At 47.0% G+C, this 15,561-nt stretch overlaps 4 protein-coding genes; 1 reads left to right on the top strand and 3 right to left on the bottom strand.

Annotated features, from left to right (window-relative positions):
- Nucleotides 1–3,136: 3,136 nt before the first annotated feature.
- On the bottom strand, nt 3,137–3,346 carry GSTUM_00000970001 (uncharacterized protein; the record flags this gene model as incomplete). XM_002838202.2 has 1 exon in its annotated part: nt 3,137–3,346. The coding sequence occupies one exon, from the start codon at nt 3,344–3,346 to the stop codon at nt 3,206–3,208; it is 141 nt and encodes a 46-aa protein (XP_002838248.1). The 3' UTR covers nt 3,137–3,205.
- Nucleotides 3,346–5,195, bottom strand: GSTUM_00000969001 (uncharacterized protein). XM_002838201.2 has 3 exons: nt 4,189–5,195; nt 3,765–4,122; nt 3,346–3,709 (listed from the first exon to the last, which is right to left on the bottom strand). The coding sequence occupies exons 1-3, from the start codon at nt 4,899–4,901 to the stop codon at nt 3,431–3,433; spliced, it is 1,350 nt and encodes a 449-aa protein (XP_002838247.1). The 5' UTR covers nt 4,902–5,195; the 3' UTR covers nt 3,346–3,430.
- A 1,357-nt stretch (nt 5,196–6,552) lies between these two features.
- GSTUM_00000968001 (uncharacterized protein) lies at nt 6,553–9,071 on the bottom strand. XM_002838200.2 has 4 exons: nt 8,788–9,071; nt 8,596–8,709; nt 7,979–8,498; nt 6,553–7,909 (listed from the first exon to the last, which is right to left on the bottom strand). Exons 1-4 carry the CDS (start codon nt 8,810–8,812, stop codon nt 7,855–7,857), a joined length of 714 nt encoding a protein of 237 aa, XP_002838246.1. The 5' UTR covers nt 8,813–9,071; the 3' UTR covers nt 6,553–7,854.
- Nucleotides 9,072–10,720: 1,649 nt separating this feature from the next.
- On the top strand, nt 10,721–11,750 carry GSTUM_00000967001 (uncharacterized protein; the record flags this gene model as incomplete). XM_002838199.2 has 1 exon in its annotated part: nt 10,721–11,750. The coding sequence occupies one exon, from the start codon at nt 10,721–10,723 to the stop codon at nt 11,294–11,296; it is 576 nt and encodes a 191-aa protein (XP_002838245.1). The 3' UTR covers nt 11,297–11,750.
- Between the last annotated feature and the right edge of the window lie 3,811 nt (nt 11,751–15,561).

Below are 15,561 nucleotides of genomic sequence, written 5' to 3'. Positions count from 1 at the left end.
TAACCTGCCAACACATCGGAAAATCTCTGCGAGGATGGGTGGGCGGGTGACCTGCCATTACACATCGACGAAACCTTGGGAGGATTTGGAATTGGGTTTTTTTGGAGATTTTACTAACGTAAGTGAAAGTAGAATATACTAATATCAACAGGAGAATAATCTATGAGAATAAGTATATGAGAAAAGAATTTACTAACTAAAACAGTTGTGGAGTAGGGACAGGCGGGATGGATTTTAGGTGGGCTGGTGGGTGGGAATATCCTGTGCAAGCAGGATGGAATTCCCAGGTGAGTTGTGACCCCCTCCCCTTTTTTTATTGCTGAGCAGATAATGACACATAGGGAATAATTATATATGGTGGGATGGAATCATAGGAGGGTTGGTGGGTGGGAATCTACCAACAAAAAATCAAACAGGTAAGTGAAACTCTCCCCCCCTCCTCTCCAATATAAAAAGGTAAAAAAATATACAATTGGGATGGAGGAATTGGTGGGCTGGTGGGTGGGACAATACTAACACAAGCAGGAGAAAGATCCATAAGAACAAATAAAATTGTGGGGAATCTGAGGGATCTTATAAGCTCAAGTGATGAAATCATCCATCTCTGACCTGTTCCTTGAAGAACGGTGATTACTGAGTGGAAGGATAAATATCTGATGAGCATTTCAAAAAAAAAAAAAAATTTTGAAACCTAATTGTCTTTTTCCCTTTGTATTTACTTCTCACTTGCAGCAATTTATAGTGATTGTATAGCAATAGAAATCTCAATAGCAGAAGCCAATGTGTTGTAAAATCAAGTTGTTCTCTCTGACTTGGTTTTGCTTTACATGTGCTACATTTATAACTTGTAAGTAATAGTCAAGCAATAGTTAGGAAGTAATATTTGAGAACTAATAAGGAAAGCTAAGATGTAGAATAGGTCTAATAACGAAAATTATATCTTAATAATACATAAAACTGTAGTAACTCAAACTATAAAGTCTGGCATTATATCCGGATCGGCGCAAGGGGGTATCCGTATCGCAGCACACGCACAGCGCCCCAACGATAAATTACCCCCCCCCCAGCTCAACCGCTCGGCGGACACAACTCACCACCCGGCAACGAGTGAGTACGCATGATTAGGCTCTTTTCTCCGCGAGCGGAAACACTTCCCGGGCTCACTCCACCGAACCGAAGGTTAACCCACCGCTTCACCCCTCAGCACCCCCACCCCCACCGTACGGGCTGTGATGCAATAACCATTCCGGGAAAGCGAGTACATGGGGGAGGGGGGTGTCACAGATGAATCAATTCGCTATCGGTTAAACCCCGATTGATACGCCCGCCCCCGCCCCCCTCCTTGTATGATACCATAGAGTACTCAATACCCCGTCTAATAACTACGCCCCATGTCCAACCCATCCCTGTCATGATACTCCATCTCGGACGTCGGATCCGGGTACCGCGGTATCCCCGACACTGCACTGTGTTGGTACACCTTGCATTTGCACTTTCCCCCGCCCCGCCCCTACATATAGTACTTGTAGACCTTCCTGGGGGGTGGTAAACGTAGAGGGATGGGGAGGGAAGTTGAAGACCATTCGGTCCTTCCGTAGCTGTGCTGGGATCTTTTACCCCAATACCACTTCACGCTTCTTGGCAATTTGCAGATCCTGCGGGAAGCTTTATCCGTTCATCCAACTTGTTGCTGCTCTCTCTTTCCCTTCCTTCCCTTCCTTCCTCTTTTTCGCCGGGGATGCCTCGTTGCCGGGCATAACTGTTCGTGCGGTAGAAAGAAAGAACGAGATCTGGTACAATGTGGGTTTATATCAGATAAGCGATACACAGCTTGATCGAGCAAAATGGTGAGAATGAGATAACTTGTACTCGTACAGTATATGCATAGCAGGAAGTGGGGGGGAGAGGTGGGGTAGTTTATTTATTCGGCATCGATCTTTGCTCCGATTATAGGCAGTTGCACGACTAAGCGCGACGAACGAATGACAGAATATTGCTCGGAGGTCATATCATACTTGTATATGTCAGTATATATCATTTTCATTACGGTAGGGAGGTATGATATACGGTAGGCAACGGTGCTGTACTGTGCACACGTTGATGTCTCCGACTTTTTTTTTAAAAAAAAAAAAAAAAAAAAAGCCTTCCACGGCGTGATACCAGTCCACAGTGTTCCTGTATGTTCCCTATTCGGGGGGAGGAGGAGGAGGAGGATGGAGAGTGGCGGGTGGCCGCAAACACTACGATAACACTCGTATAATATTATGGTGTAGTGGTCACACACAATTAACCAGCTCACCCCGCTGGTTATCCATGGATTCGATAGTGCGGGTATGGTCATGACTGACGCATTGTGACATTCCCTCATGATATCCCAATGTAACTCGCCGTAGGGATCAAGTATTGGGACAAACGGGGCCATTGTTGGCCAGTACAAGATTTCCTTCCTTCATAAATCCAGATTGCCCGGATACCTGGAAAGGAAAGTAACACCACCTTTGTGATAGCCAAGCGAATAAATTAACTCTTCGCACAGGCATCTGTCCCCTCCCTCTGCACGTCCCAATACTTCATCCATCCCTACCGAAAGTATTGTATAGTGCAGCGCAGTTCTGTAACGTCTGATTGCTGATCGCACATTTTACACCTGAAATTACACAATTACAGCTATGATACCACTCATTCGGTGAAACGTTCAGCTACTGTACTGTACAGTACGGGTACTGTCACGAGAATGCCAAGACCCGTGGAATAGTTACAGCTTTAGAGCCCGCCCGAACCCTTGCACACACGGAAACTTTCGAATCAAATGCTTTTTTATATGAGCTGCCATTTAGATTCCAGGCGCTTATAATTTACTAAACTTCCAAGCTCTTCTGCTCTTCTGCAAGTGATTCCATGTCAGGAGGTTCCCAGGTCCATCAGTGGCGTGAGTAGTAGGAAATATCACCCCTAGATTCTCGACCACCCAAATGTATAATCGGGTGGGAACCCATGGCGGTGTTGACACAATCAACTTAAATTGCTCATGCTCACCACTTGTTTCGGGGTGGTTTTGCTGTGTTGCGGCGAGATACAAATATACCGGTACTATATAGCCATGATGAAAACAAGTGCCGGCCCGTGACTACAAAGATGTTTTGCAATCAGTTTGTTATATTTCTAATTTCGACAAGGGTTCCCCACAACACCAAGGTCCAGATACCTAAGAAGGGGAGAAAATGGAGGGAAAAAAGTAAAAAGACTGAAAGGGAAGCCATAAAAAAGGAACGTCATGAACGTCGCTGTTTTGTCGATCGGAAATCACACCCGGAACCCCTCTGTTGTGAAGTAAAAGCAAAAACATAGTGGAAAAGTAGAATGAATAGAGTTAATATATAAAGAAAATAGGGAAAAACTATTTACTTTCACAAGGTGAAGGAAGACAGTATTAGACTTCCGCCTGGACCCTTTGGAGAGCAGGGGCGAAGGCCGGGTTATCCTTCATCCGACGAAGATTTTCCACCATCTCGTTAATTTCCTTATCAGCTGCGGAAGCGTCAAATTCAAAACCGGTTTCGGGAACGACAACGGCCCATTCGTGGGATTCCTCGCCGAACATAATAGCCTTAAGCCAGCCCTTCAAGAGGCCGGTATATGTTCCATTAGCTTGCTTCGGATATATGTCTTCGCCGCGAAAGTGGACCTTTGAGACAGAAGAGATAAAGAACTAGAGTTATGTCAGGAAAATTTAGTACAAAATGTAGCACAGGATGAAGACATACGGCAGTTCCGGCAGCAAAGGCCTCCAAGAGACGATCCTCTTTGGCGGCATCAATAAGGTCCATCATAGTATACTTTCTCTCAACAACATCGAGTGCCTGGATTTCGCCATTAGAAACTGTGAGACGGTCCTTGGCCAATTCAAGAACTGAGCGACGAGTAACTCCGTCGAGAATGATCTTGTCGTCCAAAGGCGCAGTGACCAATTCGACTCTCCCGGTATCCTTATTCTTCCAGACAACGAAGAAGTTGCTTGCCCCCGCTTCTGTCACCTGGCAGGATTTATCGAAAAGCCAAAGGATTTGATCATAGCCCCTAGCCAGAGCCTCCTTTTGCGCAATCAAGGAAGGACCGTAATTCCTATGAAACGTCGGGTCAGCATTCAGTCGCCAGAAAGGGATGTGATGATTCGGGAAAGGGACTCACGCCCCAACTTTGGCAAATCCAAATCCACCGGGCCAAGCACGAATAGAATCCTCACGACTAGCCAATAGCTTCATATTCTTCTCGTATAGGACGGGAAACTGAGCAAGAACGATGAAGAGCATCGCCTCACGGGGCCTGTGGATACCCAACGCACCGCCAGTGCCTATCAAAGTCGGACGGATGTACAAGAAGCAGCCAGGCTCTGGAAGCCATTTTGGCCCATCGGTAGCGAGTAAGATCTTGATCAATTCCTCCAGGGCGGAAGGCGAGAAGCTAGGAAGGGAAATCCTGGTACTAGAAACAAGCATTCTTGCTGTGTTTTTGGCGGGACGGAAGATACGCAGAGACCCGTCGAAACCGCGGTAGGCCTTCATACCTTCAAAGCACTCAGTGGCATAATGCAGGCAAGACGCAGTGGGCCACAAATCGATTGGGCCATAGGGTTTCAATTCGGGCGCTGCCCATCCTGCAGCCTCCGACCATTTCACAGTAATCCAGTGGTCGGTGGAGACGTCAGCTTTCCCCCACTCAATTTTGCTGCTATCGGCTAGGAATTGTCTAGGAGACTTGGTAATCGTAACTTTCAACTTGGAAGGATCAAGCTCTGCGAGCTTCTGATCAGTGACATTGTTTGCCTCGGTGCTGCTCTTCGCAATGGAGTTTGCTACAGCAGCAGGAGTCAAGTCTGAGGCCATGGCCGAAGGGGGAGCCATGGTTGTAAGTTTTTGAAAGTACTTGGCGTTTGGCTGTTTGTGACTGTTTGTGTAGGTAGGTATTGTTAGATCAAAAGTAGTAGGTATTTGAGTAGTTAAGAGTGGGCAGCGGTGGGGGGGGGGGGAGGCGTATGATATGCCCTCAGTATCAGGGTGGGCAATTGGAGAAATTTACAGGCGCAACATGTAACCCTGATGGTAATAATGAAGAGGGAAGGGGAAATAAAAGGTTCACGAGGAAAGAGGAAATTAGAGGGTCTTTAAAGAACGTTGGCAAGGGCACTAGATTACCTGACTCACCTACAGTAATCTGAAGTCTCTTTTTTTTCCCCTCCATAGGGAGATCCTACATGTCCCCGCATAATAACCCCAGCAACAAACCCCGAGGCACGCCATTTCCAAAAAGGGAAAAGAAAAAGAAAAAGAAAACCGGCGAAGGTTTCTCAAGAAGGCCCCAAACACCCTGGTTGGATACACAAAGGGGAAGGAAGAAGAAAAAACATCCCTTCCGATCCTTGAGCACCATTCATGGCCATCTCGTGAGCATCCAAGGTACGAGCACTGTTTATCCCATTTGCACACAATACCGGAGAGCGGATGCATGGCGTCTAGGTCAGTGTCTCGCCTTCCAAAATAGACGAACCAAAGGAATGACGATTGTTGTTAAACACAAATCTGAACCCCGGGACTAAGCGGTCCTACCCGATTGACCACCAAAACCCGTATGAAACCGATCGGAGTGTTCCGAGCCGAATACCGCATCTACATATGCATCCCACGGCGGCCATCCAAAGAACCCAATAGGAACTCCATGGGGGCCAGAGAGGATGTGTGAAACGTGATCATGTGGTTCGTCCATTCAGCTCCTCTTCCTCCGGGGAAGGTCCCAAAAATGTCACCTATCCGATATCCTCGCTAGCAATCATGGTATATGATTCGGACAAAGACACGAAAGTGAACTTTCCCTCGAAAAGAGTTTGGATCAGCGTTGATCCTGCATGGCTCCCAGTTGTTGTTGTTTTTCAGGATCCAACGTGGCCATCACTCGACCTAACTCAACAGCGTTACTGTCACTATCCTGGGAATCCGAATGGCGTGATGAGGGATACTTACAAGTGCTCGTACAGTACAGCACCGGTAAGTTCCGGTCGTTGTGAGGCCCGGCTGTGCGGGACATCACACCCTACCGACACCTCAATCCAAAAGAGTAAATTACCGGTGCCCATAGGACTAATAAAAGAGCAGGGGAAACAAAACGATTTTTTTTTGCTGAGCTGCCGGTGATCCGGGGGTGACCTAACCAGATCAACCTAAGGGTACGGTACTTGTACAAGTGGGTGTGTGGGTGTGTGAAACACTTTTGGATCTGGAACATGAGATCGAGTGATAATCTCCCGATTCCACTACTGTAGGACGGGTGTGGCGATCATTACCAAGCGTTTTTTTCCCCTTGATTTATGGTGGTACTCGTACTGCGCCCGAGGCTAGTCATCTGAGGCCATACTGCGCCGTACTGTAGACTACCCGGCATAAAGTCCTCGAGAAGTCCAAGTGCCCACAGTGAGCTTGGGTGATACATGCTTCTCTTCCGGTGGAATTATTATTTGTTTGCTCACCCGTTCATTTGCTTGGGAAACAGGCGGACGAGAAGAGAAGAAAAGAGCCGGACCACCTTTTTTGGGGGGGAAACATCTAATATACAACAGAGTTACTATATACCAGAAATAGACTATCGACAACAAATTTCATATATACACAATGAATGATCTCTTCTCTTTCCTGCCTGCCACTGACACAGTCTGGGATCTGGGACCTACTGGACAGTCCCCTCCCCGGGTATTTCTTCAATGTTTCGTAGCGCCAGAACCTTCCGCTGCCATCTGACTGCATTTTTATGCAGCTTGATCATTGTCATGATTCATTCATTTGACTTCTCCCAGTACTCTTCCTCGGGCTGGGAGCGGCTCCAGGCCTCTCCACCTTTACCACCAGTTAGTGGATCGAATCATCTCGTCGTCCATAAGGAACCAATCTTCCCCTTCAGCTTCCCTCCGTCAGCTGTTGGCCCATCGAGAAGGAGCCCGCCGTTTGGCTGTCAAGCAAAAGAAAGAAATGTTAAGGAAGAGGCATTAAGGAAAAAAGAAGAACAGAAAAAAAAATTGGGAAAGGTATAATCAGTAGGAGAAATGATGGAATAATGAGGTTGGAACATGAAAATTTCCTGCAACCGCAGCCATGTTTTCGAGGAAAGACGCTGTTAAAAGAAATGAAATGAACTTAAGGGGAAAGCGAGCGAAACCTAACAAAAAAAAAAAAAAAACACAAAAATATATACATCAACTTCATACGCATGCAGTTCATTAAAGAGGGGAAAAGGCAAAAAAGACAACAGAACTCCATACAAATGAAACTCGTCAAAATAATGAAATACAAAGGTAGAAGCGGTTTTTCTCACCTAGCGAAGGCTTCACCAATCTCCTAGCTTCGCCCTTCCCATGGACATTCTCCACAAACACCCCAGCTCTCATACATTTTGCTGCGAATGTTGACCTCGCCCACATAATATCCTGTCTCCTCTCCCTTTTGAATGCGTTCGAGCAGCGTGCCACGAAAGCCCTGGAGGGGCGCAGCTTCAATGTAAGGGAGACGTTGGGCTCCTTTTCGAACCTTTGGCGGCTGGAGATCAGGAGAATTATCTGGTAGTTTGAGCAGCGGTTCTTCTGTGTTCTCTCGAACGAATAGTGATGGTGTGTCATCCTGAAACATTTCTAACCTACTAACGTTCAGGATCTTGCCAATCGTTACTGCCGCATTTAAGAGCTTGGGGCAGTTGAGAGCCAGATAGAACTCGTCTTGAGGCATTAGTGGGTTCAAGTGCAAGGTGTTTGGGTCGATGGTTGGGTTAGACGAATAGGTAGGAGATAAGGTTGGGAATTCCGCTTGGTCTGGCATTTCAATATTGGTAGTTTGGCGGACATTGGGTCGATAGGTACTGTTCGTATTCGAATCTTGAAAAAGGAGGAGGGAGTCAGTTAGCAGTGCAGATAACGGATGGCTAGTTCGAGGGGGGTATGTACGCTTGTAGCTGCTGATGAGTTGGCGCTGGAGACACTGAAGGAGCAGGGACACTGCTGGTAGGAGGGTACTCAGAAGTGCTTGCAATGTATGGCTGGCTCGAGCTGTAACTTGGAGGTTCGGGGTACTGAAGCTGTGATTGGTTTTGCCATACTGGATATGTGTTTTCTGAGGACCTGGCCGTTGGTCGTAGCAGCATGGGGCTAAAATCACTGGTGTAGATTCCACGAGAGGAGGCGGAAGCGCTACTGTCCTCAGACTCACCAGACACACTTGGAGGTGAGAGGAGGGAATCGATTGTCGAGAAGCGGCCCTCTGTGTCCACCACTCCGTGAGGAGCATGGGAAGATTCCCCACGTCTCGGTCCAGAATTGGCGCGACCCCTAGCAGATGTTTCACTGACAGTGCCAGCTCCAGAAGTTGGCTGCTTCGGTCTCTTCTTGTTGGATACTGAGGTGGATGGGCCACTATTCTTTCCAGCCTGTCTCTCAAGTTCTTCCAGACGTTGACGCAGTTTTCGACCTAAAAAGACACGGGATAAGATACCATTTCAGCCCGAAATAGCCCCCGGATCACCGCCCCAGGAGCTGATACTAGTAGAGATGGTGGAGGTGCTCACGGTAGTTTCTCTGAGCCAAGCGATTTTGAATCTTGCGACGCTCGTTCAAGTCTGTCACCTTGCGCCAATCATCATCCTCAGTCTCCATGACTTCGGAGCTATCGTACCCATTTCCTAAGTAGCCGAGAAACAGTAAGCACCAGATCACCAAAGTTTGTCGAAAAAGAAACCGCCCCGCTGTGCTCCACTCACCACTTCGTCCAAATCGGATCGACATTTTGCAATAGGAGTACCGTATATAAAAAATTGGAGCGTGACGGGATGATAGAGGCCGACCGAGAGAACACAATTCTCAACTTTTGAGATATTATGTATGTAACTTTTTACCCCTCGCTATCGACAAGCTGGGAGGGGGGGGGCAGGTTGTATTATATTATTATTATTTTTCCCTGGGTTGGGAGCGTGTATTGATTTTTTGATTAGATGTTGTGGTTGTGGGGCAGCTCCGCTTTTTATTTGGGGGGGGCACAAGGGGGGAGCGACCAAGGTTGAAATGTTTTGTTCGCCGGGATATGGAATTTGCAGTGGAAGTGGTTGGCGGTCGTATTTCGTGCTTGCGATTGAATGTTCGTAATTTGCTATCGAATTATGGGGCTGGAGCCAGGAGGTTTTAGGGGGAAGACTGGCCGGCTTAAGTACAGGTATCTTGAGGGCCATGCGGATCAATGATGAATCCCCAGCCAGCCTTACTCCTGGTAACTGTACCTACCAGGTCCGCCTGTTATGGAAAGCATAGAATACACACCGCTCGACGCAGAAAATAACGCTGCTGCTGCGGATCCAGGCAAAAAAAGGAAAAAAAGAGAGAGGGAAGAAAGAAAGCAAAAAAGGAAAAAAAGAAAAGGAAAAAAAAGGGAAAAAAGGCAGCATGGGTGGTAATTGTCTACCGTACTCCAGCACTCGATATGTCTCTCCCCGTTTCTTGGGGACTGCAAGCAAAGCTGATGCTTCCCCACTCGTGTTCTTCGGGATGACAAAATACCAAGCCCTTCCTCCTCCCTCACCTCCATGCCAAATTCAGCGGCACACCCAATACCACCCCCCCCCCCGCGCTTCTTAAAAATATGTAAGTCTACGGTACTGTGATAACCTCAGCATTCTTTTAGGTGACCTGGAAAGAAGCTGGCCAATCCTTTCTGGAAGCTTGTGGGAGCGTCTATTTTCAGGCACGTGGTTTCCAAACTATAATTTATCACACTCTGACATGCCGTTATGGGGTGCTGAGGTGAACCACTCTCGCCCGTTTCACTACTGCTTCCTGTACCCATCTCCAAGCATCTCACACTCAGATCTGTATATTGACTGGGTGTGATTCGAGATGATGTTCCACAAATACCCTACCGGTAGTCAGATAACGAAGAGTTAGAGTTACTGGTACTATACACCGTGCTGATACCGGTAGGTGGCTAAAGCAAGTAATATGCAGCAATAGTAGTAGCAAAAGGGCATAATTCCAAATAATTCCTCTGTTGCTCTGCAAAAGAAAATTAGGCTCGGGATCATTTGAAAAAATAAGCTATCACACACAGATCTCACTCTACTTGTAACTGCCGCCGCCATCATAACCTAACCCACTGCTCACTACACATGCCTACCCTCGGTATCGTGTGTACTATATGGGGTAGAACGTTCTCGTGGCACCTCCGTTTCGCCAGAACCTCTCCCGGGCTACGGTCGTCATCCTGCTTTGGTCGCCCTCCTACTTTCCCCTTGTTACCCACTGACATTCTCCATATCCCTTTCCCTCGAATGCCAATCCATCCACCTTGCTATTCATCACTCCCAACGGTGCTATAGTGGGCAACGGCGTCCATTATCCCCCTTTTCGTCGACCATCTCTTTTTCCGCTCTTTCCATCCCCCACCCCAGTATTTTTTGTAATCCTGCTCCACACACATGTTGTGCGGGTGAACTGTATTCCCACAATCGAGGAGGAAGGGGGAAAAAAAACCCCCTACACTTCAGCCCCTGGTTTCTTTTCCCTCTCCCGTGCCTGGGTACTCATCCAGTAATAGCAGACAGTTCACTAACCGAAAAAAAAATAAAAAATAGTCTAATCTGAATCGGCTTCCTATGTGTGCATTGGCACTGGATCTGATCGAATCTCGCTTCTTCTGTGGCTGTGATGTTTAAATGTGGATTTTCCGCAGCAGGGCTCCAGCAGCAGAGATCCCTCTTACCCGGTGCTGAGCGTCCCAAACAGGAACATGCATGGAATAACATGAAACGCGCCACTACCGTCCAAGCCACACGAGAGCCAAAGGCTGTTCTGTTTCGAACCAACGAGTTACAACCTTATTATAATCATACATCCAGTAATCAACCTCTGGCCAGGCCCATGGACAGCCAAAGCAAGAGCGGTATGAAGTTAAAATTAAGCTCCGTTATGACAGGCCAAGGCAAGGCCAGTGATGCTGGTCGTGGTGGAACTGGAGCCAGGTGCGCGGACGCCAGGCCCGAGTGCTCGACCTCTGCTATCAATAAGCAAAGCTTTGGTGGAGGTAAGACAGGCAGGGGATTTGGCAGAGGCAAGGCCTCTCCCAGTCGCGAAAACAAGTCACGGAAAGGCAAGATGCATACAGATGGAATTAGAAAGCGGAGACCGTCAAAGACAACGAAGAAGAAGAGGGAATCACTGGTGCAACAACACCCGCTGGCAAAATCTTTTACTGGTAGGTCAAGATTAGTACTTCTGCTATGAGAGCAGCAGATCGATATTTATGTTCGGATCATATGCACCGGCCTATTGCTGTATTTTGGAACATGCTTTTCCTTGTTTGACAAAGGTGCCGGCAATTATTTTTGCTTTTGGGCACTGAAATATGCCTGCGATACTACATCGGTCCAGTGAGAACTCACGAGACCAGGGCCAACATGGTCCCCGTTTGTCCCCTTTTTTTTTCCTTCTAGCCCTCGCCTTGCCAATTGGTTGATTGCTCCTGGACCCCAGCTTGCCCCGCATGCACACCAGGAAACTGTCACTCGATTACGCTCACCCACACTGCTCCCTCATAATAATATATCCTATTATGCGTCGTTGCTACTCTATGCAGTTGCTATTTCCCTCGTTCCCCCGGGCCTAAGACCGGATCCCCGTTGATTTTCTGGTGGTTGGATCATATTTTGTGGTTCTATCATTATTTGTCTAACACTTCTCTCTCATTGAAACAGACTCGCTCGACCATACGACAGCGCACCTCTCAGAAAGCCTCCCGCGAGCACTTTCGGATAAACTAGAGACACTTCTCTCCCGTGTAGCGGAAACAGCTAGCCTTTCGGAGACCTATATTTCTCGCTCATCAAGTCTTAAAAACACCCTTTTCAGTTCTTCACCCCTGCTTTCCGGCTCTCTAGGGAAGGAGGCTGATAGGCTTAAGGGTTTGACTCACGAGGGGCTTGAGAAGTTGGACGTACTGTGGGAAGAGTGGAAGCAGTGTGTGGGTGAAATTCAACGATTGGCTACGGACGAGGCGACCTTCGCCCGAGGGAGGGAAGCAAAGTATGACGGAAACGGAAAAGGCGATGGCAATGAATCAGACATGGTAAATGGTGAAGATTGGGGAGGACCTGAATATGCAGCACTGGCCGAAAGGATAAGGTCGGCGGGTGAGGTTTGGCAAGAGAAGATGGATGAGTGCGAGAAAGTGCGAGCCCCTTCTCACCTTTTCGTTACGTCCTGCGCTTTACTGGTTGCAAAGATATCACACTTTTTTTTTTACCCTTCGTAGCCTAGCTTTGCTAACACTACCCCGGTTTCTCCGCGTATTGAAGAAAATCGCGGATGAGGAACTCAGGCAGCGGCGTCTGGCGGCCACTGTCCTTCTCTGAGATCTCGGCGGGGATCGTCATGCTCTTGGGGGTAGGGTAGTACGGGTACATTGCACATCTGAAGGTGGGTGATGATAGGAAGGGTGAAGATAGGAAATTCGCAGGACACCAATTCGTGGGGGCAGGATTACTCGTAAGGAGCACAAGGGTGGTGACTGATACAAAGATTGTGTTTTATCGATCCCAGCCACACGCCTGTTTCGTAGGAGCTCAGTTTATGCGAAACTTCTTTGCATCGTTTTAGCGATCCGAGGTTGAGGATTTTTCACGGATCATTCAGCAGAAAAGGATGGCAAGGTTATACTAGAGGCAGATATTATACGATACTGTGCCTAGGTCAAAATCCCCATCATGTGGAATAGCGGTCATTCGGTGGCTTTTTTTCTCTCCCCCTGCCCCCCTTCTTTTCCCCCACTTTAAACGACCGCTTGGGGATCATTGATTTGTTTTTTTTTGTTCTCCCTCAATCGTATTTCCATTGTTTTTTATAATTAGGCCCTGCTCGTACCGTCGCTGAGAATAAATCAATAATGATGTAACAGAGTGGTACTCGAGTAGATTAATGCGATAGGCCATGGTACCCACAAAAGAACACGGGATGCCACGACTGGAAGGGTCATTGCAGATGTAGGTAGGTGGGTATATCTAGCATGCGTGGGAGTACCGTACCGGTACCGTACTAGTAGCGGCGCCTGTAGTTGAAAATAAATTTGGAAAAATTTTAAGGTTCGCACCGTTTTTTTATCTATTTTATTTTTGATGTGTGAGACGGCCGGTTATGGTATATGCCAACCTGCCTCGCCTTCCATACCATTCTCAGTCCGTAAATACAGTGCGGTAGGGTGACACCACATGGTTAATGCTATGATAGAAAGAAAAGAAGCACTTTGACACGGACACGAGGGGGGGGGAGGAGGGGCCATGGGACTGGCCATGCCCAAATTGAACATGACTTATACCCACGAGTACAGTACTCTACTACACAGTAGGATACCGCTTTACCGCACCATACCATACCGGCAAACAGGAACACTTCTGTATTGTATCATTAGCAGATCTGTGGCTGTTCTTTTTCACCGTCATCCAACCCATCCACATCCCCAAACCCAACTCACTCTATTTTAACTTTTTTGACATTTTTTCACTTCCTCCTCGGTATCAGATTATTATTATTATTATTATTATTATTATTATTATTATTATTATTATCATTATCATTATCATTATCATTATTAATAGACCCCATCGAACACAATCTCTCTCCCTTACAATACAGCGATGCACCTTCCCATAAAGATGGAGGAGAGAAAGCTGGGGCGGGGGCGGACCCGGCGCTCGGGTGTGCGCGTGTGTTGTGAGTTGTGAGTTTTGTGATGAGGGAAGGGGGGGGGATGGATGGATGATTTTTGTGAAACTAACCACCCGGTAAGTTTATGTATTGTTGTGGATGCATGCTTTGAAATTCGAAATTTCTCCCTCGTACCTCGTACCTCGTGGATAAAAAGGGGAAGAAAAAGAGAGAAATAAAAAATGAAAAATGAAACAAAAATTAAAATGTGTTTTTTTTAAAAAAAAAAAAAAAAAAAAAAGTTAGTTTCTGGCGCGCGGGATTTGCAGGGTGATTGGAATGAATGAATTAATGGTCATCAAGGTGAATGCTGTTCATGATGGGTAAGGGTTTTGTTCTCGAAATATCCGAGGAATGTTGTACGATATTTTTGGAGAGGGAAATCATAATTGTTCTCGCATCATCATCATCATCAACACCATCCCTGCCTTGTCTACCTAATACTGTACTGTATCGTACAGTACACGGTCGTTCACGCAGTCCTTACGGCGATTTTACCCGCCCCACGCGGTCAACGACGGCAAGCGCCCACCCAGCTCGAGCACGAAACAACAGATCCAGTATATATACAAGTAGAATAGCGGGAAAATCTCGGATGACATCGCCGGCGGGGACCATCAGATTTCTGGCATATCATATATATAAACGGTCCGGAACTTCCGCACCGTACTGTGTTTGTATGTATGTATGTATATATACGCTAGTAATCATTATACGAGCACGGTGGTCATGCTGGCTGGTATTTATTTATTAGAGGGGAGACAGAATCGTGTGATAAAGATAACTTGGCGTAACTTGCGAAATGAGTGCACTTACTATTACTATACTATACTATAAATAAATAATTATATATATATATATATATATATATATATTTTCGCGATTTCGGTTTTTGCAAAAAAAAAAAAATATTTGGGAGGGAGGGGAGGGGAGGAATGATCAAAGTCTTCGGTCATACCAAATCACCAGTTGATGCGTGTGTCAATCCACAAGACCACCCCGAGCAAAACCGAAGCCACCGCGCTGGGTTTAACTCATCATAATATTATCGCATCGCATCGCATCGCGAGTCCCAAGGGAAGAGGGAGAAATTCAACGCCCTATACGAGTATCATACTCGTGGGTTCATGGTTACAAAAAAAAACCTTAACCAAGCCTTCCCCAAGCACGGGCCTTTATAAGACCAAAAATTACTACTCGTACTTGTATGATGCGTACCCTTCCGCACCCAACTACTCGTACAGTATCCATCTATGACACAAGTACGGTAAATTACGCTACGCTACCTATCCATCCGTCAGTTCAGCCGGCCGGCCGGACAATATAGTAACACGCTAACGCGGTATGCGGGCAAAAAAAGGAAGAAAAAAAGAAGAAAAGGAAAAAAGAAAAAAAGTTACGGTACCGTACTGGTACTGTACCTTTTTAAAAACAGTCTTTAATTTAATTTATGGAGCTAGAACGGGGAAGGGGGGGGGGCTGTGCTACGCCACTTGAGTGGCTTGTGATTTTTTTTGTCTCACGGCTTTTTTTTTCTTTCTTTTTCACAGCGGTGCTCGTATAATACCAGTACGAGTACCGGTACAGTACGAGTACCCTAGGGCTGGGGTTGTTTGGCGGCTGGCGCCGTGCAGGTCGCTTAGTATGCCTGTGCGTTTGTGGGCTTAATTTGGGGCTTTGTGGGTGGGGGCTGGCGTTCGGGGTGGACCATCTATGGTCTGTTTACCGTCGGACTGCACTGGACTGCATCGCGGGTTCGTTTCTGAGTATAGTGACGGGGCAAATGCCGG

The sequence above is a fragment of the Tuber melanosporum genome (genome assembly GCF_000151645.1).
Source record: "Tuber melanosporum whole genome shotgun sequence assembly, scaffold_238, strain Mel28".
In the NCBI taxonomy this organism is placed as follows: Eukaryota; Fungi; Ascomycota; class Pezizomycetes; order Pezizales; family Tuberaceae; genus Tuber; species Tuber melanosporum.
The sequence above is the reverse complement of the archived record's forward strand: the minus strand, read 5'-3'. Positions and strand labels throughout refer to the sequence as shown.

Excerpts from the sequence above, each read along its gene's own strand:
- GSTUM_00000969001 (XM_002838201.2), bottom strand. The coding sequence starts at position 4,901 with ATGGCTCCCCCTTCGGCCATGGCCTCAGACTTGACTCCTGCTGCTGTA. Across the intron at positions 4,123-4,188 it reads GGATTTGCCAAAGTTGGGGC|GAATTACGGTCCTTCCTTGA; the intron begins GTGAGTCCCTTT and ends GACGTTTCATAG. Across the intron at positions 3,710-3,764 it reads CCTTTGCTGCCGGAACTGCC|TTCTTTATCTCTTCTGTCTC; the intron begins GTATGTCTTCAT and ends ACATAACTCTAG.
- GSTUM_00000968001 (XM_002838200.2), bottom strand. The coding sequence starts at position 8,812 with ATGTCGATCCGATTTGGACGAAGTG. Across the intron at positions 8,710-8,787 it reads GATCCGATTTGGACGAAGTG|GAAATGGGTACGATAGCTCC; the intron begins GTGAGTGGAGCA and ends TCGGCTACTTAG. Across the intron at positions 8,499-8,595 it reads CTTGGCTCAGAGAAACTACC|GTCGAAAACTGCGTCAACGT; the intron begins GTGAGCACCTCC and ends GTGTCTTTTTAG.